Source organism: Suncus etruscus, chromosome 5 (assembly GCF_024139225.1).
Source record: "Suncus etruscus isolate mSunEtr1 chromosome 5, mSunEtr1.pri.cur, whole genome shotgun sequence".
NCBI classification, from domain to species: Eukaryota; Metazoa; Chordata; class Mammalia; order Eulipotyphla; family Soricidae; genus Suncus; species Suncus etruscus.
In genome coordinates, this window is record NC_064852.1 from 52,262,579 (window position 1) to 52,289,016 (window position 26,438).

General features: G+C 34.6%; 1 protein-coding gene across 1 annotated transcript in view; it reads left to right on the forward strand.

Annotated features, from left to right (window-relative positions):
* Nucleotides 1–26,438, forward strand: part of GALNT13 (polypeptide N-acetylgalactosaminyltransferase 13) — a 623,731-nt gene that overhangs the window by 594,930 nt on the left and 2,363 nt on the right. The window contains exon 12 of the mRNA XM_049773003.1: nucleotides 16,704–16,838. Coding sequence (XP_049628960.1) covers nucleotides 16,704–16,838 — 135 coding nt within the window. The remainder of the gene's footprint in view (nucleotides 1–16,703; nucleotides 16,839–26,438) is intronic.

Below are 26,438 nucleotides of genomic sequence, written 5' to 3' on the forward strand. Positions count from 1 at the left end.
TGCTCAAAAATTAATCCTATGGGGATTTGGGAAACCATATGGGATGTTGAATCATGGTTAGCCAAATGAAACACAAGCACCCTGCCCACTGTGCTATCTTTCAGCCCCAACAAAAAAATATCTTTATATCCCAGGCTGAGTTGTTAATATCTAAATGGATTTAGGGACTTTTATTTATTTAAAAGAAGTAAGATGTATGTACCTGGCTTGGTTATGAAAAAAACTTTATAAAGCCCAATTTTTATTATTCAACAACAAAGCCATACCTAACAAAATCATAGGTATATTTTATGATTGTTGTAACACCATGCAATAATCAAAAGCATGCTATGGTTCATGATTCTCAGTGTTCAAGTCATAGTTTACACATTGTAGACAAAAATACTACTCACTCGTAGGTGACAGAATTAGTCACATTACAATTCACCTTACTAAAGAGATCTAGAATTTTTCTTCATTTAGCGAGCAAAATAAATGGCTGTGTTAGATTTATTTTCACATAGAAATTTTTATGTGCTACATACAAATCTAACATGAAGGCTTGACCCTAATTTTAAGCAAGTTTCTAGAGACATGATTCTGAGATCTTCTATACAGTAAAATTATGATTTCATAATTCCTCATTTCAGAAAATAAATTTAGCTCTCCCCACATGTTCCTTGCAGTTTGATCTGTTATAAAATAAAATCCAGGGAGAATGCTTTTGTTTTGGATTAATAGCTGGGTGTCATCTTACAATCTATGATCATTGTGTAATTTTAAGAGTATAGAAAAAGTCGCAACGACTTTATAATGGAGAAGTTTGGCAGATTCTACGATGAGTATAGTTGTGCATCCTTTAACTCAGTGTGGAAAGAGAATCACTTCTCTTTACAGCCCTCCTCTCAAAAAATGACTATACAATCTTTCTATAGAAGAATAAAAAAGCTTAAACTTAAAAGAACACCTTCTTTATGGACATGTCTGTTCATCTCCTCCCCTCAATTTTGAATGAGATTGTTGGAGTTTTTTGGTTGTGTTTTTTTTTTTTTTTTTTTGGTTTGGAAGGTGGTGGTTGTGGGAGGTGTTGTGGGCTTTATTTGTTTGTTTTAGTTTTAGTTTTGGGGCCACACGTGGTGACTCTTAGGGCTTACTCCTGGCTATGCGCTCAGAAATAGCTACTGACTCAGGCGACCATATGGGATGCCTGGGGATCGAACTGAGGTCCGTCCTGGGTCAGCTGCGTGTAAGGCAAACGCCCTACTGCTGTGCTACCTCTTAGGCCCCATGTTGGAGTTCTTTTAATGTTTACTTTTGTGAATGATTTATAGATCTTTAGTCCTTTAAGCTTTGTTTTTTTTTTTTATCTCCTTCTGAAGTTCCACATATTCAAACCTTTCAAAGGGAGGAGTCAGTAGCTGGAGTGATAACTGAGTGATAGCTGGATAGGTAAGGCACTTGCATTACACATTGTATTTCATACCTGGCACCCCACAAGGGCCCAGGAGCCCCAACAAGGGCTATCCCGGAGCAGAACTAGATCTAATAGACATAATTAGGCCCCTTTATCACCTATGAAATGAATATGCATTTACTCCACTGCAAAAGAGATATTTTCCAGGATAAAATACATGCTGGGACACAACTTGGACATCTACAAAATCACAAAAAATAGAAATAGAATATTATCCCAGACCACAAAGCCAAAAACGTAGAAATAAAAAAAGTGGGGAAATGTAAGCATCTAGTTACATATAACTAGTTATCTAGTTATATGTTTGTATATCAAATTTAAAGGTCATATTTGACATCTATATATATTTTATCTAGAATGAAACAGAATTTTTACTGTTAATTTGTAGGTAATAAACTCTAAATAAAATACATTATTTAAATAATAGGTGATTTTTATATATCACTGCACTGTAATTTTCTTACGTTCATAGTTTAGAGATCAGATATCCTTCTAACTGGTGGTACCAACCAATGAGAGAGCAGTAAAGGGAAAGTTACACTGTATTGTTCATAATTAACAATTTAAGAATTAACTTTTTTTCTTTTGTAACTTCTATTTGTGAAGTCAAATTCTTTAAAGGCTGAATTTTTAGAGAATGATATAACAGGAAAGGTAGAAATGAAAAACATAGCAAGAAAGTTAACTTTTTTACATATTACACTAAAGAAGAATCCAAGTAGGTTAGAAAAATGGAGGAAACTCTTACAGAAATGTAGGCATTTAGTTGGATGTTTTTAATTAGATTCAAAGGTTTATAAACCTTGTTTATAAACAAGGATGTTTATAGTTTGCATAAAGCCTAAAACACTCAACATTCTCAAAAATATCATTGAAAAAATAGTTGAGTGAACGAATAAGTGATAGAGAACCTGAAATATAATTATTTCACATTCTAAAAATACTAGTTTTTGCATGCTTTATTTTATTCTAGTAGTTACTGCATTGTTTTTATTTTTGTTGTTGTTGTTGTATAATTGCTACACATTTAGTGACTTACTACAAAATGATTTCTTATTACCACACATTTGCATAGATCAAAATATAAGCTCATTATGTCTAGCTTCTCTGCTTAGGGCCTTAGCAGATCGAAATCAAGGTATTGACAAGAGCTTTAGTTTTACCGCAGTTTGAGGGTCCTTTTTTAAGCTTCTTATTAGCGACAGAATTGGGTATTTTGCTTTTGAAGAACTTAGATTCTGTTTTTGTTTTTTCTTAATGATTTTTCTGCCTCTGTCAAAGTTTGCTTTCAGCAGCTGGGGCTTCCCTCAGTTTCCTGCATTGTGAACCTTTCTAAAACAAGGAAGTTTATTTCATCAAGGCCAGTAGAGTTTCTTTACCTGTCTGCTAAGTCTAGTCCATATGTGACATAATGGAAATATCAGATGACTTCCCTGTCTCATTCGCACCAAAGGAATTTAGATGGGGTCAGAAATCTTGCGTCAATCAAATTATTCTCTCACAGCAACATAAAAGGCAACATCTATACATCTTTCTCCTTCCTTCCTTCCCTCCTTCCCTCCCTCCCTCCCTTCCTCCTCTCTTCCCTTCTTCTTTCCCTTCTATCTTCCTTCCTTCCTTCCTTCCTTCCTTCCTTCCTTCCTTCCTTCCTTCCTTCCTTCCTTCCTTCCTTCCTTCCTTCCTTCCTTCCTTCCTTCCTTCCTTCCTTCCTTCCTTCCTTTCCTTTTCTTTCTTTCTTTTTCTTCTTTTTTCTGTTTTTGGGTCACATCCGGTGTCCCTCAGGGGATGCTCCTGCGTAGCTTGGGGGACCATATGGGATGCCAAGATTCGAACTACCATCAGTCCTGGGTTAGCTGCTTACAAGGCAAATGCCCTGCTGCTTTGCTATCTCTCCAGCCCCAACATCTACACATTGAAGCTATTCAATGTGTATTGTCTTCCAATGGGCTTGACTTTTTTATTTGTTTTTTTTATAAATGAAATAGTGATGTATTATATATATGTAAATGTATTATAAATATTTATATATTTTTATGTTTTATGTTTTAGATTTTCTTTAATATGCTTTAGATAGAATTAAGTATTAAATGTACATAAATGTTAACATTAGGTTTAAAATAGAAAGGATTAACAAAGTAGTAAAAAGTAAATGAAATGGGGCCGGAGAGATAGCATGGAGGTAAGCCATTTGCCTTTCATGCAGAAGATCATTGATTCAAATCCTGGTATCCCATATGGTCCCCCAAGCCTGACAGGAGCGATTTTTGAGCTTAGAGCCAGGAATCCCCTGAGCGCTGCTGGGTGTGACCCAAAGAAACAAAAACAAAAACAAAAGTAAATAAAATATTACTCATATTTTGTTATTACTTTAGAATATTCTCATTACATTATCTTATTTTCTTGCTCTGTTTCCACTAAGTGGACCAGGGAACTAGGAAGATAAATTGTTTCTATTGCAGTTCAATAAGTAATTATTGGACACGTACTCTTATCCTGAAATTGTTCATAGTGTTTAAGATAGATTTATAGGGTCATAATTGAGGCAGAAAATTTTTTCTAAATAATGTAAAACAAGCATATATGTATTTATTAAATGTAAATAAATATATTTAAATGTAAAATATTCATGGTCATACAAAGATAATAATCCTGAATTTTTACTTGCAGCAGCATTGTGTTTGGATTTTATATAAAATAGAGTTCTGAAATAGACCAGGAAGCTAGGAACACATTTTCCAGATAAAAAAGGCAAGTTTTTTTTTTTTGTTTTTTTGTTTTTTTTTTTTTTGTTTTTGGGCCACACCCGGCGTTGCTCAGGGATTACTCCTGGCTGTCTGCTCAGAAATAGCTCCTGGCAGGCACGGGGGACCATATGGGACAGCGGGATTCGAACCAACCACCTTTGGTCCTGGATTGGCTGCTTGCAAGGCAAACGCCGCTGTGCTATCTCTCCGGGTCCAAAAAGGCAAGATTTTTGACAAAACTTCAAGTATTTTTTAAATTTTGTTACATTATTTAAATATTGTGATTTACATAGTTGCTCATAATACATTTGTTTCTTCCATACCACATTCCAATACCAATCTCACCACCAGTGTAATATATCATCCACAGTTGTCCCAGGATTACCACCTACCCCAAACCTACCCCATTGGCAGACATGGAATAATTTGCTTTACATTGCTTTTTTACACATAAATAGCAATGAAATTATGGGAAACCTACAACAAAATAAACTTTGTGAAAATTACTATATTTCTCAAGGGGTCAATAAATCATTATCTGAAGATATACTAATCTGTTTGTGACTCATTGACCTACTTGCCATTGGTTTTGTTTGGTAACCTTGAGTAGTTTCTATGCTAATTTGACATTTAATTTGGTGATTTCTTACTAGGGTGTCAGTTTCCAAAAAAATATTGTGGTGTTGTGAGCATCATACATGATCACACAGTGTGGGAATACCAAATTCTGTAATTGACATGGCAGTGGCTGTGGGGCATGGTTACAGGTGCCAGGAAATCTGGAAAAGTAGTAGGAGGCTGACCATACTCACTCTGACAAAGTCCTGGAGACCTAAGCCCAAATATTGGCAAACCTGGAGTTTTGCTAAAGTGGTGAAGTTTGGCCAGAGACAGGTAATTAGTAATTGTATATTGTGGGTGCAACTGCAGAGCTTCTACAGTGTAAAGACTTGGCCTACTCTTCCTCTCAAGAATCCTGAGTTTCATCTTTGAGGCAAATTTACCTATGATATTTCATAGTTTGATTTGTATTTCTTTTGAGAATAAAATTAGGCTGAGGATTTGGCCAATGAGCAGACAGGGAGGCTGCTGAGGGGTATGATTTAGTTACATTTTGCAGCAAAAGGAGATAGAGTTAAGGCTTCATAGAATTTGACAAGATAGGAATATTGAATATGTGATATAATAAGACAGACTAGGAATATTGAATATGCAATGCAATTTCTTCATTAGGTACTTGGAAGCTATAACTAAGTAAACTGATGTAAAGCAAGACCCATTTATTATGAGCTAATTGATACAAACAAGAATGATCTCCAGTGGAATATTTCTGGTCACAAAAAATTACAAACTTCCACATAAATACCAAATAATCTTTGATATAAAATAATCATTATTGGGGCCAAAGCGGTGGTGCAAGCAGTAGGGAATTTTCCTTGCATGCACTAACCTAGGACGGACCAAGGTTCGATCCTCCTGGCGTCTCATATGGTCCCCCAAGCCAGGAGCAATTTCTGAGTGCATAGCCAGGAGTAACTCCTGAGCATCACTGAGTATGGCCCCAAAACAAAACAAAACAAAATTATCATTTGTTTCCAAATCAGGTTATTTCAGTTCAGAGATTAGGGGTGACTTTTCCAGAATCTCAGATGACATGTGAACAAACCTTTAACAGGACATCCTTCCATGTCAATACATACCCACCCTCACTTAAATAGAGAGAGTTGAAATACTCCCATTAAACTTTCTGTTCATGTCTTTGCAATATTGGAGTAACAATAAGACACAGGTACATAGAACCCAGTAATAGAACTCTTAGAAAATCCACAGAGTCCTAGAGAGACTATATTTTGTCTTGCACCAATGTTTTGTTTTTATTTTTATTGAGACCAATGTGAATTACAAGTCTTCCACAGATGTATTTCAGGTACATAGTGACAGTGAATTAGGGCCATTCCCACCACCAGTGTTGATTGCTCTCTACCCTAGTTCCCAGCATGCATCTTATACCTCCACCCTTAGTTACTTGACTGCTACTGTAACAGGTCCTTTTGTGTATAGCATGTTATAGTTTGGGTCTCTTGATTCTATTGTCTTTGACTTTGGTTTAGGTATTTAGTTCTGACCATTTTTATTTTCATTCAATTCTCCTGAGACCACTTGACCCCTTAGTTCCATCCACCCTTTTTTTCTCAATTTGTAGAAACACATAAAAAATATGAGGCAGAAGGGGGTGGGGAAAAATATGAGGCAGAACAAGATGATTCATGTTCTATGGTTCTGTAAAAAAAAAATAAAGGAAGGAGTCCCTATTTAGAAGCTATAAATATAAATAAAATTAAGAGAAAAGAAAGAAATTGAAAAAATAGAGAGGTAGATGTGGCAAGTTTGTTTTTATTTTGTCTTGTTTTATTTGCATAGGTGCAGTAAACATTGGGGAAATAGGAAAGAAAATTACCTTGGTCTAAGAGATACAGGGTGTCTCTACCCTTGAAGCATACTGTCATGAGACTGACTATAGGCTCTGGACATATTAGTTATTAAACTGCAAGGTCTTTCTTTATGGTGCCAGGAAAAGTTCTGCTCAGTTTCAATTGTCAAAGTCAGTCCTCTGCAATAAGAGATCTTGGTTTTTGCACAGATCCTGGGACAAAGCTTAGAATAGAGTCTTTCTTTATAGTCCCATAAAAAGTTTTGCTCAGTCACTGCTGTTGTAGTCAGTCTTTTATAATTAGTGATATTAGCATTTGCATAGATCCCAAGACAGAGGGGCTGCTGATTTCATCTCACTGTTAGGTGATGAAGTAGAACATCCTACCCTTAGATCAAGTTGTTGCTGTTTCCTCATTGTCTGAGTGTCATATGAAGCTACCCTGATGAAAGTTGGTGTCAGAGCTGTATTAGGGCTTTCCCAAAGGGGGTCGGGTTGATTTCTGGTGCTGGTGCAGGGAACTGTGCCAGTTCTAAGGTTGAAATCAGGATTCGGAGTTGGACAGTCGATGTGTGGTCTGAGTCAAGTTCTCATGACAAATGTTCAGGGTTGCAGGTGCCCCTGCATTATAAAATGTATGGGTTTTTATCCTTATTAGATAAGAACTTCTTTCAGTACAAAAGGTTTCCCCATTTAGTGTGCCTATGTAAAAAGGAAATAAGCCTTATTATATTATTAGTTCATTTGGGGGTAAAAATAAGAAGTATACATTCTCTGTGCCCTGGTTTTGACCTGATGATTTCTTATCCCAAGCAAAACTTTTCTACTAGAATTTCTTACTAAGCAGAACCTAAACAAGCAAAAGTTAAAATAAAAAAAAGTGATGAAGACTGCTACCTTTACATTTGGAAATAAATGCAGTAAGATGTATAACATACAAAGAAAATATAGATATCCACATTAAGTCTAATGAGATAGTTCGCATAAATATTTTGCCTTTTACTACAGTCTATTGAGATAGTCTATATAGATATCCACATTAAGTCAATTGAGATAGTCTTGGGGGAATAAGATCAAGGGTTTATTTTTGATATATTTTTTATTTAAGTAACACGATCATAGTTGGGTTACAGTCATAAACAGAACACCCCCCCTTCACCAATGTAACATTACCCCCTGCACCCTTCCCATGCCCTGCCTGTATTCAAGACAGACATTCTACTACAGTTATTTAAGTTCAGTAAATTGTATTCTTTTTCCTTAAAGAATAAGAGTAAAAAAATATAGTAAAGGTGTGATAGTGGCAATCGCCGTTGTTTGCATAGGTCCAGAAAAATGGGGAAAATGGAAAAAAATCCTTGACCTGATTACAAAAAGGCCTCACCCCAGAAGTTTATTGGCATAAGACCGACTCTGGGTACCAGACATACGAGTCTGTCCAACCCGAGTCATTTCTGTGGTCCCGGTGAAGCTTTTTCACACTTTAGCTATTGTTGGTATTAGATTCTTATATTTAAAGACTCTGGATTCTGTGCATTTCTTTCATCAATGTCAGGCTGATGTGGAGCATCCTCTAGTTTCAGCATACTATCAAATGCGGAGCGATCTGCCTTGCATGCAGACTGTTGCTGAGTCGTCTGGGTGTTGGGAGCACTCTTTGGAGTAAGTCAATGCCAAAGCAGTGGTAGGTCTTCCCTGGTAGAGGCTTGGATCCTGGTAATGTTATAGACAATTGTGGTTGTTTCCATAGATGGTATCCATTGTTTTCAGGTGTATGTGAATGATGCCCATTCTTCTGAGGCCTAAGCCAAATCATTATGCCAATGTTCAGGGTAAAAGGCCTAATTACATTACCAAATTTGTGTTCCCATCTCTATTAGATAAGAACTTGTTTGCATATGTATTATTTACCCATTTTAATGTGCCTATGCAAAAGAGAAGCAATGCCACAAGATATTGTTGGTGCATCTGGGGGCTGACGAATGAAGTCCAACATTCCCCGTAACTTGGTTCAAGCATGAAATCTATACAGAGATACTCTTCTACCAGTATTGCTTATAAAACAGATCTCAAAGGGGGAAAATAAAACAATCAAATAACAAAGCCAGTGGGCAAAATTGTCACTATATGAGGATGTTCGAAAAGAGTTATAGATGTTAAGGGAATACATGTGAGATATACAAAGGAGATAGATGCATCCCTTTTATGTTTTAGAAATAGTCAAGAGGGAGGGTGTTGTTTCCGAGACACCACTTTGGTCTGTGATTTGGACAAGTGAAGATTAATTTCTCTCCCACACCGTGGTCTTATTGAGTCTGAGAAACGGTTTTCAGCAGTGAAGGATCAGATAGTGTCCTCGAGCTGGGATCCCACTGGAGCCGAATCCGTTAACAATCAACAATCTATATTGGGGGGGGGAGAAAAAGGGCCACATAAAATGAGTCAGCAGGAGCGGTGCCTACAGCTTCTTGCCAGGGTGAGAGATGGGGTTCTGAGAGGGTGTCCTTTCACTTTTGGAGTTGGGTGGCATCTTACTGGGGCAGTGGGCAGGTCCCGGTTCCTGAGGAGTAAAGAACTGAGAGAAAGGAGTGCTAAATTAGGAGAGATAACAGACCAAGATTGAGTGGGGTGAGAGGATAGAAAGAGTTTTGGAAAGTGGTGAATGGGGAGGGAGGAGCAAGGATAATATATACTGGGGTTATATACAATATAGGCAGGAATTATTTACAATACAGATTAGGCAAATGTAGAGGAGTCTACATATACACTCACACCCACTTATAAACAAACATTAGAGATCTATTCATAGGTTGTAGTTGGAGGCCTGACCCTTATGGGATGGGTCAGAGAGCTTAAATAATAATAATAGTAATAGTAATAATAATAATAATGTAAATAAATGGGTAGGTACCTCAGAGGAAAAAGGTTTTCTAATTTCTAGGCACTTCATCAATGGTGGGGATGACTTTGCTGAATAAAACTTTCGGGGTTGGCTTGTGCATGGAGAATTTTAGGATAAACATAATTTCCACATCTAGAGTACTAAGCAATATGTAGTGAGAACTGTAAGCGGAGTATACCCTATATACTATCATCAACCATGTCTTATGCATCTAGATTCCTTTCCTAATAGGAAACCAACAGAGTGGCATTATGATATAATAGTAACATAGCTTGAATTGAAAAAAAAGAAAAAAGGAGACATAAAGAGTAAAAAAAAAAAGATAATGTAAATTGGGAAAAACATACTCACTGAACATAGCCTGTAAAAGTCAATAGTGTGCAGTTTCCTATTTTAGTGGTCTCTATGGACATAAGCATTAGATCATGGTAGCAGACATAATCAAAAGTAAATGGTTAAATTGCAGTATTTTGTCAAGATATTGCTATACTGAGCACTGTATTTGTAGTTAATATGATAGAGCACTGAATTGCAAAGTTTGGGTGTCCAACCTATATCTCCAAGAACTTATGTGGACAAAAACTTGAAGAGTTATTTTATACATAATGAAACTAAAAGCACTAAAACATACTGGTAGTGAGCACTGTAGTGTGAGTCTCTGGCTTCCAATCACATTCTGCATCTGATTCTGTGGATAAAAATATTAGAACCTTATTATAGGCCTTTGTATTGAGAAGTTGTTGATGTTTTTGTTTTTGTTTTTGTTTTTGGGGGGCCACACCTGGTGACATTCAGGGGTTACTCTGGCTATATGGCTTGGGGGACCATATGGGACACTGGGGGGATCGAACAAAGTTCGTCCTGGATTGAACATGTGCAAGGCAAATACCCTCCCGCTGCACTATCACTATGGCCCTATCAATGAATTATCAATGAATTAAAGAATTATCCAGAGTTCTGCTGCACATGCCCACTTCCTTCTTTTAATAATAGATGTTAGAAAATTAAATTATAAAAGGTATGGTATCATATAACATGTAACACTTATGAATACACAGCTACCTATATCTCCTTACCTTACTTTATTTAAATCTCTAAGTCGGCAGGATATAAATGAAGCCTAAAATAAATTAATAAAAAAAATCAATTCTTGGAGCAAATGTTTCTTTGCTTAACAATTCCACTGGTGAATTCAAGTCTATCTTTTTTTTCTTAAACTAACTTAGAATGCTGTGACAGTAAGGACATTTTTTAATAAAAAATTTCATTACTAAAGATGTAATTTTTTGTACCAAACAATTTTTTGTTATTTAAGAACTAATATACTTAACTATTTAAACATATCAAAGAGGAAACGTTATGATTTTTCTATACTATATCCTTCTAAATGATCCGTTGTTATAGATTTTTCAAATTTGCTTAATTTCAAATACTTAAAATAGTTCCTAGACTGAGCAAAGCGCCAAAATTACTGAAATGAGGGTATAAGATGCAGAACTGTCAAATGGAAGAATGCAAATTGGATTAATCTCATAACTTAGTTGCCTTCTATCTCTTCAGATAGCCTGAAAAATGAAGCAACTGGCATAAAATGAACCTACTATAGAGTCCTTTCAAATATGAACTTTTATAGAAATTATTTTCTAATCGAAATGAGCCTAGAAATTATTTTATAAATTAAAATAGAAATTTAGAGAATTTCCAATATATGTCATAACTGAATCAAACGTATTTTTTATTATTTTTTTATCTTTAATTATGAGAACAAAGATGCAAAGACTGAGGACAAGGTAAAGTTACAGTGGAAGGACAATTACCCATAAATAGAATTCTCAGTAGTCCCATTGCTGATATCTTAACTTTGAACTTTCAGCCAAAGAACATTAAGAAAAATAAAACAGAACTCATGTACAATTACTTTGTCCCTCAAGTCCACAGATTGTAGTACGTAATATTTCTTAGCAGCACACAAAGCAATCTAAAGTCATAAAACTTATGTAACTCCTTAAACATTGAAGGCAAAGTACTTTTTTACATTTCCATGCACATGCATATTACTTTAAGTTAACCTCAAAAGTTTAAGTGGATTGTTTTTCTTTAGGATTAGAGTCAAAGGAGTACAGTAAAAACGGTGTTAGAGTGGCAATTATTGTTTGCATAGGCCCACCAAAATATGAGGGACATGGAAAGGAAATGTCTTGGCCTAAATACAAGGAGACCCTACCCCTGAAGTTTCCTGGCATAAGACCAACTCTAGGCTCCAGGCAAACTAGTTTGTTCAATCCAAGTCATTGTCTGTAGTGCCATTACACTTTTATTTTTCACACAGTCTCTGTTGTTGGTATCATGTTTCTGTATTAAAGATCTTGGAATTTGCATATCCTACATTGCAGTCAGGATGGTGTGGAGTGTCCTCTCATTTCACCTCACAATTAAAGGGCAATGCAGAGAGCCCTGTCCTGTAAGCAGGTCGTTGTTGTTGTCAAGTCTTCTTAGTGTTAAAGAAAGTCTCTTTTGAGCAGGTCGATGTCAGAGCAGTGGTAGGGTCTTCCCTGGTAGAGGATTGCTTCCAGGTGTTGTTATGAAAAACCTTGGATATTTCGTAGATAGCTTCCCTGGTTCAGGGGTGAATGGAGGATGCCCATTCTTCTGAAGCCTGTGCCAGGTCATTATATCCATGTTCAGGGTGTAAGGTCCCATTGCACTACGAGATTTGTGTGTTCCAATCTCTATTAGATAAGAATTTATTTGTATGTATAGTATTTTCCCATTTTAATGTGCCTATGCAAATAAGGAACAGTGCCACGTGGCGTTATTGGCGCATATGGGGGCCATAAGAACAAGTCCAACAATCCCCATGACATGGTTCAATCATAAGCATTAAATTGAGGGATTCTTCCACCGAAATTCCTTATTGAACAGCTCACAAAGAGAAGACAAGATAAAAAGTGGGTAGAATAGTCACGGTAAAAGAATATTTAGAAAGAGTTATAACTGTCAAAAAAAATACACATAAAGTATTCAAAAGACATATGTGTCCAGTTTATGTCTTTTGAAACAGTTGGGGGTTGTTAAATCCAATGCATGACTTTGGTGTGTAATTAGAACTGTGTAGATCATAGCTGAATCAAACGTATTTTTAAATAGAGAAGCCTTGTGGCAAGACTGCCAGCAGAGGGCGCCTGGTACCCGGTGAGTTCTTTGCTGGAGAAGGCACAGCCTGGTTTCAGTGACAAAATAGGGGTTTTCTTGCTTTTCAATTTGCAGTGATTAATCTAAGTTCTTATATCGTTGCTAGCACTACAGATCTGAGAAAACATTGCTTTCAGTTTTCAAATGAGTTTAGGTTTTAAATTACTATCCATCATTAAGATTTTAGACATGATACAATTTATATGTATATATATATATATATTATTTAAACACCTTGATTACATACATGATTGTGTTTGGGTTTCAGTCATGTGAAGAACTCCACCCATCACCGGTGCAACATTGCCATCACCAATGTCCCAAATCTCCCTCCTCCCCACCCAACCCCCGCTTGTACTCTAGACAGGCTTTCTATTTCCCTCATACATTCTCATTATTAGGATGAATTTAGTTAGTATAGAGTTAGTAGTTAGAGTTTGACTACCACCAAAATGGCAGTATTTCTCTACCACTATCCCTAAGTTCCTTCTCACCAATCCTCTTATTCCCACCACCCTGCAATCCCAACTCTACTGTACAAAAGTAGTTATGTAGAAAAAGTCTAAGGGTTTGTTTTCATTGACTAATGTTTATTTCTTTTGTTTTTTTTTGTTTTGTTTTGTTTTGGTTTTTTGTTTTTTTGGTTTTGGGGCAACACCTGGTGACTCTCAGGGGTTACTTTTGGCTCTGCACTCAGAAACCACTCCTGGCTTGGGGGACATCGGGAGATCAAACCATAGTCCGTCCTAAGCTAGGTAAGGCAGACTGCCTTACTACTTGCGCCACCACTCCAGTCCCATTCCTTAGTTACTTTTATATTTCATATATGAATGAGAACATTTGCTATTTGTCCTCGTGACTTATTTTGCTACTTCTCCTTTTGACTTATTTTACTTCACATGATACCTTTTTTGTTCCATCTAAGTTGTAGCAAAATGCAAGATTCATATTTTTGTTGTTGTTTTGATTTGGGTCACACCCGGCAGCACTCAGGGGTTACGGTTACTCCTGGCTCTACCCTCAGAAATCACTCCTGGCAGGCTCAGGGGACCATATGGGATGCCGGGATCAAACCACTGTCCTTTGCATGCAAGGCAAATGCAATACCTCCATGTTATTTCTCCAGCCCCCGAAGGTTCATATTTTTAATAACCAAGTAATACTGAGTATAAGTACCACAATTTCTTTATCTAGCTATATGTTCTTAGGCCTCTGCTACCAGTTCTTCACCATTGTGAATAATGTTACAATTAGCATAAGTGTACATGTAGTGTTTAGGGGATATATACTAAGGAGTATAATGACTGAATCTGTGATTTAACACTGAAACTACATGACCTTGGCCTTCAGGTTTTAAGTAGAGGTCGGTGTCAGAGAAGAATTAAGGAGCTAAGCGGTGTTTCTTACATGCAGTTTGCCCTGGTTCCCCAAGCCTGGGTGGAGACTTGAGGCCTTCAAGTCTGGATCTAGACCCAACACTATGTGGTCAAAGTAACTGTTCATATTCTGATTCTAACATTGAACTGCTGAGCCTGGTTGGCCTAGTATTGCTATAGGGCATTTTGGACCCGATGAATATAGCTTTGGAGGCCATTTTGCCATAACAATAAAATTAAATACAATGAAAAGAAACTAAGCCTTCTGGTTTTCTATAGGTCCATCTGACTTTTTCTTGTTGATCTTAGATACACACATACCTCTGAGAGCAACTAGAAATAACTTTTGCCCAAGTTTCTTCTGTTTTCTATGTGCTTTCCACAGGTAGTTCCCACAGTCAAAACAGTTCTGTGTACATTTAATGCCTGAAATGATTATACTGTCAACCACTTGGTAAATCATGATGTTATAATACAATTTATAAAAAATAATAAAAAATTAAAATACTACTTTTTTAAAAAAAAGTTTTCGAGTGTCTTACCCATCTGCATCCTCCCTACTCCATCCACCTCTTGCTTTCTGGTAAAGGAGCAGCAGTGGCAAATGATGCTAACTAAAGAAAAAGCAGGTGCAGGAGAAGCAGAGGATAAGGGTAAAGAAGATAACATGCATCCTCAAACACAGACTTCTCTAATATAGGAATCTATTTTATACAGTCACATATAGAATGGTATAAGTAAAATGTTTTATTTGTATACATGATTTATGTATTCAAGTATTTTTATCTTTTTGGGAGGGGCACACCCAGTGACACTCAGGAGTTACTCCTGGCTATGAGCTCAGAAATGGTTCCCAGCTCAGGGACGCCAAAGATCAATTCTGTGTCAGTCGTGTGCAAGGCAAACACACTACAATGGTGTTATTGCTCCGGTGCCTCAAGTATTTTATCTTAAGACACAGTTTCTAAAGATTTCACATCAGGTTCAGCGGGTATTTTCTAGGTATCCCAATTACCAAGCTGAGAGTGCCTTGTGCAGCATACTGAGATAAGCATTATGTTTTTATATATGAGTAAGTGTGTTGGTAATTATTAAGAAATATTAACATTGTTTATGAAAAATACAAATACATGTATTGGTATTTCATTTATTCTTTTGGTTATTTTTCTTTTTAATTAAAAGTGTTAAATGTTTTTCTGAATTCTGCATATAAAATCTATACTTGTACTTCCTATAGTTCAATGAAATGATCTTTATACACCCTGAGGTTTTTATATTATTTTTGTTTTTGTTTTTGGGCCACACCTGGCGGCGCTCAGGGGTTACTCCTGGCTAACTGCTCAGAAATAGCTCCTGGCAGGCACTGGGGACCGTGTGGGACGCCGAAATTCGAACCAACCACCTTAGGTCCTGGGTTGGCTGCTTGCAAGGCAAACGCCGCTGTGCTATCTCTTCGGCCTCTTGAGGTTTTTATATTATTGAATAGAATATATTATGACTTTGAGAAGAATTTTCTTTTAAGATAATAACTTAAGAGGGTACATAAATCCTATCATTGTCTTTGCAACTTACTCCTAACGACTTCCTGTAATTTTCTTAGACATCACATGTAGAAGTACTATAAAGACAACACATTTCAAGATTGACTTGTTCTATTTTCAGAGTATTATTTTAAGTGTATAATTGACTTGTAAAAATTACTACCTCAGCTTCCACTAGACTATTTTGGGGAGGGAAATGACACTGAAATTTCTTCTGCAAGGGGAAAATAGCCATTGGACTATCATAACTAACAGATAATAAAGATTTTTATAATTATTCACTTGATAATGCTACTAAAATTTTAATAATAAGTTTTATAGTTCAATTATTCACAGAAGTAACAAAAAAGGGAGACTATTAAATAACACTTGGAATTAATGAACCTGTTGAGAATTAAAAGAATATATTAAAAAGCCTACCTTTATTTAATAAGATCTTGAGAGAAGGTAATATCTACAGTCCTTAAAAGCCACTCTTATTTAATTAACTTTGTGTGGTGTGCTTGTAGTAAGGAAAATATAAAATGTTTATGAAAAATATCATTTTATAACTGGGAGTTGGATTACAATGCAATAGTAATAAGGACTGTTCTTTACTGTGTCTCATGCAGTTTATGAATTTAATTAGTTCAAACCTGTTAGGAGCTTTACAAAATAAGTATAGGGCAGGTGTAGTAAAGACAAATAATAACAACTTAATTTGTTAAACTGAGTTTTCACCAAAATGCTATGAAGTAGATGACTCCGAGTTGATCCTGCAGCTGAGAAAAGGCTTTCAGAGAGATGGAGTCACAGAAGAGCAACGATCAGTAAAAAGCACAAATTTATCAAATATAAAAATTTCTGGGGCTGAAGTGATATAACAGTGGGTAGGGTATTCGCTTTGCATGCAGTTGACCCAGGTTACATCCCTGGCATTTTATATGGTCCCCAAATCCTTCCAGGAGGAATTTCTGAGCTCTGAGTCAGGAATAATTCCAGAGCAGCAATGGGTTTAGCCCCACAACAAAAAAAATTCCCACAGATAAGTATTTTTCTATATTTTCTATTTTTAATGTTTTCAGGTATTTTCATATACTGCTGACAAAGAAATTCGAACAGATGACTTGTGCTTGGATGTTTCTAGACTCAATGGACCTGTAATCATGTTGAAATGCCACCATATGAGAGGAAATCAGTTATGGGAATATGATGCTGAGGTATAGTATTTTGCTTAAATTACTGATCTTTACTACTTAATCTCAGTTAATTTTTTCAAACACTGAAATTCTTAGTTGTTCTTTTTCCTTAATTTAAAAAGTGTATTGTCATGCACTCATGTACTTATCTCTTGATAGCAGAGTAGGATGTCATTTACACTGATATTTAATGGAGTAAAATGTGTTACTAGACATTATTATTACATTAGTATAAAACAAGTTCAAGGATAATAAAAATCAATTTTTGTGCTTACAATTTAGGATCACTAGGCATGTGCTCAATACCATTTGTCAAGGGACAATGTAATTTATTTAAGAGGTATGTATGTTTGAAGATATCCAAACAAAAATTGCACAATGTTTTTAAATTCTAAAAACGTACATTGTATTTTGTGGAATTGATGCATTTCAACTTAAAGGAAAAAAGCTGACAAGATCTGCATGAATGATCTCTTAAAAATGTTTTACAAATTAAATGAACAAATTGCACATACAGTCAGTGTAGCAATTTTTACTGTATTGCACTTCTATCTCATAGAGAAAAAGGAAAAGAAAACAATATAATTTCTAACAGGGATTTATAGCCAGTTAGTGTGTAAGAAATAGACCAACCATCAGGTGGAGCTAATAAAAATGAAATATTTTCTCTGCTGTAGAAAATTTGCCTTGAAATAGCTTTATTTCTTTCAGTTCTCTTTGCTTAGCATAAGGATTGGTCATCCTGGTTCCATTTTCCACATTATTAAATGGTTGGTGACTTAATAAGATAAAGTAATGATGTAAATTTAATTCTTACCAAATTCATAACACTAGTGATAAATTAATTTCAAATAATGAGCAAAGAATGTATCATTTTTAAAACTATAAATAATTTACTAGGCTCCTTTTTTAGAAAAAGTTGGTAAATGATTAATATGTATTACTATGTAAATTATTAATGCTAATTTTTATGTTTTAGTTTTTTAGGTGTGATATAAGGATTATAACCTGACTAGGCGTTAAATTCTTTTTGTTTGTTTTGTTTTCTGGCCACACCTGGTGGTTCTCAAATGTTACTGCACTTGTTTTATAAATAATAAAAGAGCATATATTTACCAATAAATAATAAAAATATATTATTTTTATATGAAGGTGAATCAGATAGGCCACAATGCCTTATATGTGGGCAACCAGGGTTTATCCCCCTCAGCCTACCTATTTCCTGTGCCCCAAGAAGTGATCTCTGAGTGCAGAGCCCAAAGCAAGTCCTGAGCACTGTTAATGTTTATCAAATATAAAGCCCCAAAACAAACAAAACAAGATGAATGTTGAATTATAAATGCCACTTTAACTTCTACACTAACCTAAAGATTTTAGGGGACAAAAATTTCTATGTTAATCATTTAATCCATTCACCAGTGTTGGTAATTAGGTATATCTTTGCATTTAAATTTTTACCAGAGGGCACCATTATTAAATATTAAAGGATTCTGAAAAGAATGAAAGTGTGTAGAGTCATCTAAGACAAAAATATGGTTCTGTAAAGTTGCTATTTTGAATGACAAATAGTTTTATTGACACTATTTTAGAGTATTGTGAAATTTTGTGTTTTGCGTGTATTTCTAAAACAAAGTTTGTGATATCCTATAATATTAAAAAATTTTAATAAAACATTATTGTTTATATTTAGACCACTGTAATTTATTGTTATTTAATATGTTTATAGTTTTAAAAATAAATCATTTTGTTCAACTTGTCTAATTTTAACATTTTTAAATCCGTGTGTAGAATTTTCCAAACTAAAACAATGTATGAATCATAGAAAAAATAAATAAAATAATTATTTGTATTTTATGTAATAATTATACTTTATTTTTTTGTTTTGTTTTGTTTTAATCATATTTTTTATAAGAATTGGCTGAATAGGGACTGGAGTGGTGGTGCAAGTGGTAAGGCATCTGCCTTGAGTGTGCTAATCTAGGACGGACCTCGGTTTGATCCCCCAGCAACTTAAATGGTACCCCAAATCAGAAGCGATTTCTGAGCGAAGAGCCAGGAGTAACCCCTGAGAGTTACCAGGTGTGGCCTAAAAAGCAAAAACAAAAACAAACAAAAAAAAAGAATTTACTCTGAATAGTTTAGCCTTTAAATAGAGAATTAATTTTGGGAATTGGCCAAATAGTTTGTAGACAGCTCCAATCAGTGCTACCCAAAGTGTAAGGTTAGTAATAATACCTAGAAAATTGTTAGAAATTAGGAATAGAGGCTTGGAGAGAGAACCCAATGAGTTGAACTCAAGCTTTACATGTAGAAAGTTTAGGTTCGATCCCCAGTGTTGTCCAGAACAATCCAGAGCAACATCGAAAGAAACCCCCATTCATAAAGCCTGAGAAATTCTGGGTATGGCCCTAAAACAGAAAATAAAAAGGAATGAGCATACCATTCCAGACAAAATAAATTATTCCACAGTTCAGTAAATTTCCTAGTCCTTTATATCACATCAAAGTTTGAAAAAGATACGTCTAAATATCCACTTATCGCCCTTATTCTTTTTATACACTCTTGAAAAATATCTTTATTTTTGGAAATGCATAAAAATATACTTTGGCAAAAGACAAGATTCTAGTAGAAGTAGAAGTATGGGAGGGAAAGAGAGCCCAAGGGGAAAATGCTGCAATGGCATAGACAGCTAATTAATTCCTAGGTGACTCTATTCTCATAGTCTAACCTGTGGAAGGCAGGCAAGTGCTGCTAGCTGCTGCTTCAATTAAATATATTCTCTCTCTCTCTCTCTCTCTCTCTCTCTCTCTCTCTCTCTCTCTCTCTCTCTCTCTCTCTCTCTCTCTCTGTCGCTCTCTCTCTCTGTCACTCTCTCTCTCATTGTGTGTGTGTTTGTTTCTCTTTCTCTGTGTGTGTTTCTCTCTTCTCTCTCTCTCTCTCACACACACACATTTCAAATTCTGCGCTTTTGGTAACAAGGGCAAAATTATTCTTGTCTAAGAAATCTCTGAGGTGCTGCAGTTTCAAAGCAAAATAAATTTGGTGGAGTTCACAGAATTACCGAGCTGAATGTTCCTTTCAGTGCTCTTCTTTCAACCTCCATCAAGTGGAAACTAAGCCAGTGGCAGAGGCAGGATTAAGGGTCTAATAAAGTAATCAAAGAAAGCTAGTTATCACTTTTATTGTGTTTCTCACAATGTGAATAGATGATATATTCCATCACCTTCTCTCTCAAAGTCTTTACAGTCTTAAACAAGCAAACTATATATAGAGCAGGATAGTTGAAATCTCCAGAGAAAACATGAAACTGCTGGGGCCGGGTAGGTGGCGCTGGAGGTAAGGTGTCTGCCTTGCAAGCGCTAGCCAAGGAAGGACCGCGGTTCGATCCCCCGGCGTCCCATATGGTCCCCCCAAGCCAGGGGCGATTTCTGAGCACATAGCCAGGAGTAACCCCTGAGCGTCAAACGGGTGTGGCCCAAAAACCAAAAAAAAAAAAAAAAAAAAAAAAAAAAAAGAAACATGAAACTGCTAACATGGAGTATATACATATATTTTGGTTTGTTTGTTAGGTAAGTGAAAGAGAGAAGAGAATAAAATTTTAAGTTTCCATAGTTGTACCCATTTTATCATGAGATTTTTTTCAACAGTCCCATAGATAATAGGATTTTCATATGTAGTCTCTACATTAGGAAATGAAAATTCAAGAGTTTATAAATGCTTCCATAATCAGAATCCAGGTTTCTGTAACTAAAGCAATCTTTCTACTACAAACTTCCTACCAGTTGAAGTAATTAAAATTTAGATACAATTTTATGATTACAATTATGATGATCTGAAATATTAAATTTATAGTCTTATACATGAAATAAATTATTAAATATTAATATTTAATACTTAATATTATTAAATATTGGTATGATTATGTAAATTATATTAATGTAATTTTATTCACATAAACATTTTTCTTAGCAAATAGTATTTTGTAATAAAGTTACCCTGTAATAAATATTATCTAGATAAGCAGGTGGTAATAAAAAACTTTCATTATAAAAAAAAACTTTCATTATGATCTTTAGATATACAAATTCTAATTAAAATTTTTACCAATTGTTTCTCCTCTTATTTGAGTGAAGTTAATCACATTGATAGGCCAGAGCAATTGCACAGTGGGTAGGGCATTTGCCTTGTGCATGGCCCAAACACTTCCAGCATCCGTATAGTTCCCAAGCCTACCAAGAGTAATTTCTGAGTACACTGTCAATCCCTAAGCTCTGCTGAATGTGGCCAAAATTCAACCAACCAAGCAAATAAAATATGGGCAATAAATAAATAATATAACCATGTAGTTGGCTTGTAACAGTTTGTAATGTGATTCATTATTTTCAAATTAGTGTTGTTGACTTTTAAGCTTGACCATTTTCATATATTATTAAGCTTGGTTTGTTCTTATTTCTATATCAAAGAGTTATTAGTCTTATATTATGTACATATCATATGTTTCATCTAAAGCTTTTTAATTTAAATAAAAGTAATTTTTTCAGAGTATAATATAATAAGCTTAACATAGAGATAACCTGGGCACCTTAGCAAGACAATAACATATCTACCAGGTCTACATTATCTTGAATTTTATTGATGATGTTAGTTTTATAAAAGTCCATTGCAACTGAGTTCAACAAGAGGGAAAATATGCAGTTTCAACACTATGTTTTTAAAAAATACAGCTATATAGTATTTCATTGTATATATGTACCACATATTACATAGTTATAAGGAATGATGCAATCATGCAATTTGCAGCTACATGGATAGAATTGGAAGATAGTATGTTAAATGAAGAAAGCAAGAAGAAGAATAAATACAGACTGATATCTGGTATTTATGTGTGGTATTTAGAATAACTGCATGAAGAAGTGAAGTGGTCTAACTGTGTGAAGTTGTCTCAATTACCCTTGGCCCCAGAGTATATAGAGAGGAGAAAGAAAGAAACTGAGTGGAAGAGGAAAAATGCAAGGATGGGGGCAGGGGCCAAGCTGTCTCAGTTGCATTGGTAGTGTTAAAAAAGGACAGAACTTTCAGTCATTTAAAGAACAGCCCCCCTTCACCAGTGACTGAAACCCAACTACAATCATATTTGTAATCAAGGTGTTTAAATAAAGATATTAATAAAAAGGCAGAACTGAAATTGAGCTCCCATATGATCCAGATGCCCTTGGGGAACATTGGTAGAGAGAAGTAGACACTGGTGGTGGGATTGGCCCTGATTCATTGAGTGTCTAAAACCCAACTACAAAGGACTTTGTATATCACAATGTTTCAATAAAATTTTATAAAATGAAAAATAAAAATAAATTAAAAAAGTGATTTTTACCTTAACTTTTTTATGAAAATTAGCATCTATATTCTATTTGAATCATGGATTCTATACTCTATTTGGATATTATAATTGTGTTCCAATCAATTGAAAATTTAGATTTTTCTTGTAATAAGTATACATAATCACATTTCTTTTTTAAAATGCAGACAGCTGCATACAGTGTGAATATCTAATTTTAGATCAGATCACTTATGCTTAACAAACACTTTGAAACACAAAGAAGGAATAAAATGCTAAAAATATATCTTGTTTTTCATGTGACTGAGCAAGTTGACTAAGATAATACTTGTTCTAAAGTTGATAACCATCTGTATCAAATATTCCCTCGAGCCACAAAATAAGGTATTCTTTTTAACAGGTAAATATGTTGAAAGGTATTTAAAGAAATCACAGAAGTTTCTATTTAGACTTTACTTAATCCCACCTTTTTTATTTACTTTTATGAGAGACAGGTAAATTGGAATATAATTTCAAGGTAAGTAATAAGTAACAGGCAAGATAGTCATTTATCTGTGTAGCATTCCTAATAAAACCATTGATATTGTATATATATTTAAATGATTATATTTCATTCTATATTATTTTTTTGTGGTTTTTGGCTCACACCCGGCAGTGCTCAGGGGTTATTCCTAGCTCCATGCTCAGAAATTGCTCCTGGCAGGCACGGGGGACCATATGGGACTCCGGGATTCGAACCAATGACCTCCTGCATGAAAGGCAAATGCCTTACCTCCATGCTATCTCTCTGACCCCTTATTCTATATAATTTTTACAAATCTTAGAAAATACTGTCAGAATTTGGCAATTACTCATTACCATATTAGAAATAAAACTAATAATAGATTAGGATCCAAGTAACACCATTTCTTATTCACAGGTTAATAAAATTCTAAGAAAGATATTTAGAAGTAGGCTGCAAGACAGCTTTGTATAATATTATCCAAGCTAAAAGTAAATGGTCAGATATGATTAACAAAGAATACTAGAAAGAAAAATAATGTACAGCTAATATGAAATATGCAAATCATGAATGAATAACATGTAAGGAATATAGTTAGCAAAAACATTTAAGCAAATAAAATTGCAAACTTTTTTTAGTATTTTAATAAAACCCTTTTTATTTCAACAAGGTTATATGACTTATAATATTTACCTGGTTTCTGAATTTTTAGAAATCTCTAGAATAAAAATGTGTTGCCTTTTTTGTGATCATACTTCAGAGGAAAATATGACAAGGTATTTTTTGTTTGCTCTGTTTTGCTATGCTTTTGTTTCTGGGATTACACCTGACACTGCTCAGGTATTATTTCTGACTCTGCACTCAGGAATTCTTCCTGGTGGTGCTCAGGGAACCATATGGGATGACAGAGATAGAACCAGGGTTGGGCATGTGCAAGGCAAATACTTACCCACTGCGCTCTCATTCTATCCCCCAAGACAAGGTATTTTTAAAGAAAAAATGGATTATGTTCTGGAATTACATCTCTTAAGAATTAGTGGAATTGAGTTATGTTTTTGGTTAGAGAGCAAAGAAAATCAGTTTTTTTCTTTTTTACATCATGTAAAATTCTAAAGCACTTGGACTATTGTGATAATGATAGGTTATAATAATAATAGTTAATGTGACATTAACTGAATAATCTTTAAAAAAGAAAATAGCTGAAGATAAAGAATTATGAAGGATAGAGGCTTAGTGAACCTAAAACTTTAGAATACAGATGGAAAATTTAGCTTTGGTTTAAAATGTATGAAAAACAGAGCTAGGTTATAATCTAATGATAGATCACTTATATATTTATTCCTTAGCAACACACACATACATGCGTACACACTGAAACAGTTTTTAAAATTTCCTTAATAAATCAAACTATATAAGAAGTCGATGCATTTTAAAAAGAAAATTTTGTGTTATTTTCTTATCCCAATTTATTGTAGAAAATATGTCTTTGAAAAGGTAATTCCAGTGGTTTGTATCCATTAAGCTGACAAGAAATGTCATTTAATATTGTCCAAATTTGTTTTCCTCATTGCACTTTCACTAAAAGTATGAATCAATAAAATTATAAGGTGCCTTTAGTAATCTGGTATTAAGCATTATGGTGGCCACAGTCCCAGAAATTTAAGTCCTGAGGGGATAAGAAACAAAACATTAAAAAGAAATAGAAGAAAATTAAATTAATTAAAAATAATGTTTGGAAATTTTTCCATGTATTAATTTATTCTGAAATGGTTCCTGGTTCTCAGTGGAATTTAAAGCCTAGGGCCAGAGAAATTGGGTAGGGCACTGTCTTTGCACAAAATTGACTTGGGTTTGATCCCTAGAGGTTACCTGAGTACCCCACTGTGCATGGCCCAACAACAAAAATGTATGGCATATAATTGAAGTAACAAAAGCAATGAAAACTCCTGTTTTCAATTTAAGTTATTGACTTGAGAAACTATTTTGAATACCCATTTGCTAAATAACTCATTCAGCACTAAAATAGTTGTATTAATATAATGAATATTGAACTACATCTTTATCATCAAAATAATTTTCCCAAAATACATCATCATTTGATTTCAATCACATATTTTGTATTCTCAGTTTTATCTTCATTTACTTCTACAAAATATAGATGTAAAAGTCAGTAAAAAAAAGACGCAGCTCACAGCTCCTTGGATACAATTATTGTGACTTGAGCCTTTTATTCTTATCCAGTAGAAATAGTATGTTGCCAAGAATGATTGATTGATTACTGCTTTTGTACTTAATTTTGTCATTATTCATTATTTTTTTTGTCAAACAGACCCATATAATCACCCAGTCCTGTTTCTCAGGAAGCAAAGTTGCTGATGTCTTTCAACATCCCTCAGTGGAAACATGCAATGATGGCCTTTTGCAAATATGGCTACTAAGAAACTATACATAAATGGAAATTTTTGAAGTGTTTTTGAAAATTCTACTGATTATATTCTTTAATTATTTTGAAGGCTTGTGGTACAGATTTTTATTAAATTTATTTTAATGTCTTTGCTATGCTGTTTAGATATGTGAACTACTTCTTGAAAACAGAGTTAAAAAACTACTATTTTCTCAAAAAATTTGTTTTATTTCTTAGCTCAATGATTAGAATACACAGAGATGAAATAGTTTTTAGATTATTGTTATTAGGAAGTTTCCAGTTTTATCTTTATTTCAGATATTTACGTAGAGAAATATTTTGAAAAATATTATGACATGAACCCTTATTAAGCTAACTATAGTTATTTCTATATGACAATAGATTTTGCTTTAGAGCTCAAAATTAAATAAATTTTTACTTTGCTATAAAAAAATATAGACAAGATATGATTATTTTGGAACTTTTTAAATTATTCAATTTGTTAGCATTCATTTAGATATTTTATGTGGATATTTATATATTTGCCATATTTATTAATGAAACCTAAAACTTTCATGCATATGTATTTAAAAGTGTTTACCAAAATGTAATTTTTAGTAAGTTTACGAAGCAAATTAGTTCTAAGAATTTCTTCATGGTTGGTTAAGTGGCATGATTATTATAAGAAATACTTATTTCAATTATACCTTTTCTTTAACTCTTGGATAATTTGTGAATATCTTCTCAATGTTTAAAAATATCTGACAATGAGAGTTTTGGGAATGACTCAGTGCCAGACTGCCTGCTTTACAAGTATGAAGTTAAGAATTTATCCATCGTGCTACTCACATATGATCATCAAAGTCCTTCCTGGCATCTCAGATTCTCAAGACCCTCAGTGCTACAATAGTTTTTGGTGATTAGGGCATCACGAACATGTGTGTACAAGTACCATAACTAAATCATCAGGCTTCCAGCGAGTACTTGACTAAAATATGTCTGAGCATTGAGCACTCAGGTCAATTATGTGATCTTCTATATGTGACTCTTAAGCACATGAGTATCAGAAATTAAATGTGTGACCCTCTGTGGCCCCTACAACCAGAATGTGTCTGAGCATCAAATTAAAGAGTGAGAATACCAGTGGGGCCACATGCAACTCCCACAACCAAAGTGTGCAGTCCCCAGCCAACAGCTCAATGAAGAGTACAAGCAGAGCAAACACATGGGATTGTCAGAGACCCAATCATCACAGCCGAAATAGCAACAGCAAAGGGAAGTGAGAAGTAAGCTCTGAGAATGAATCTAATTTAGCAGAATGAGTTGACAGTTTGAACAAGTCTTCACTGTTGTAAGTAGAGGAGCAGTAACTCATATACA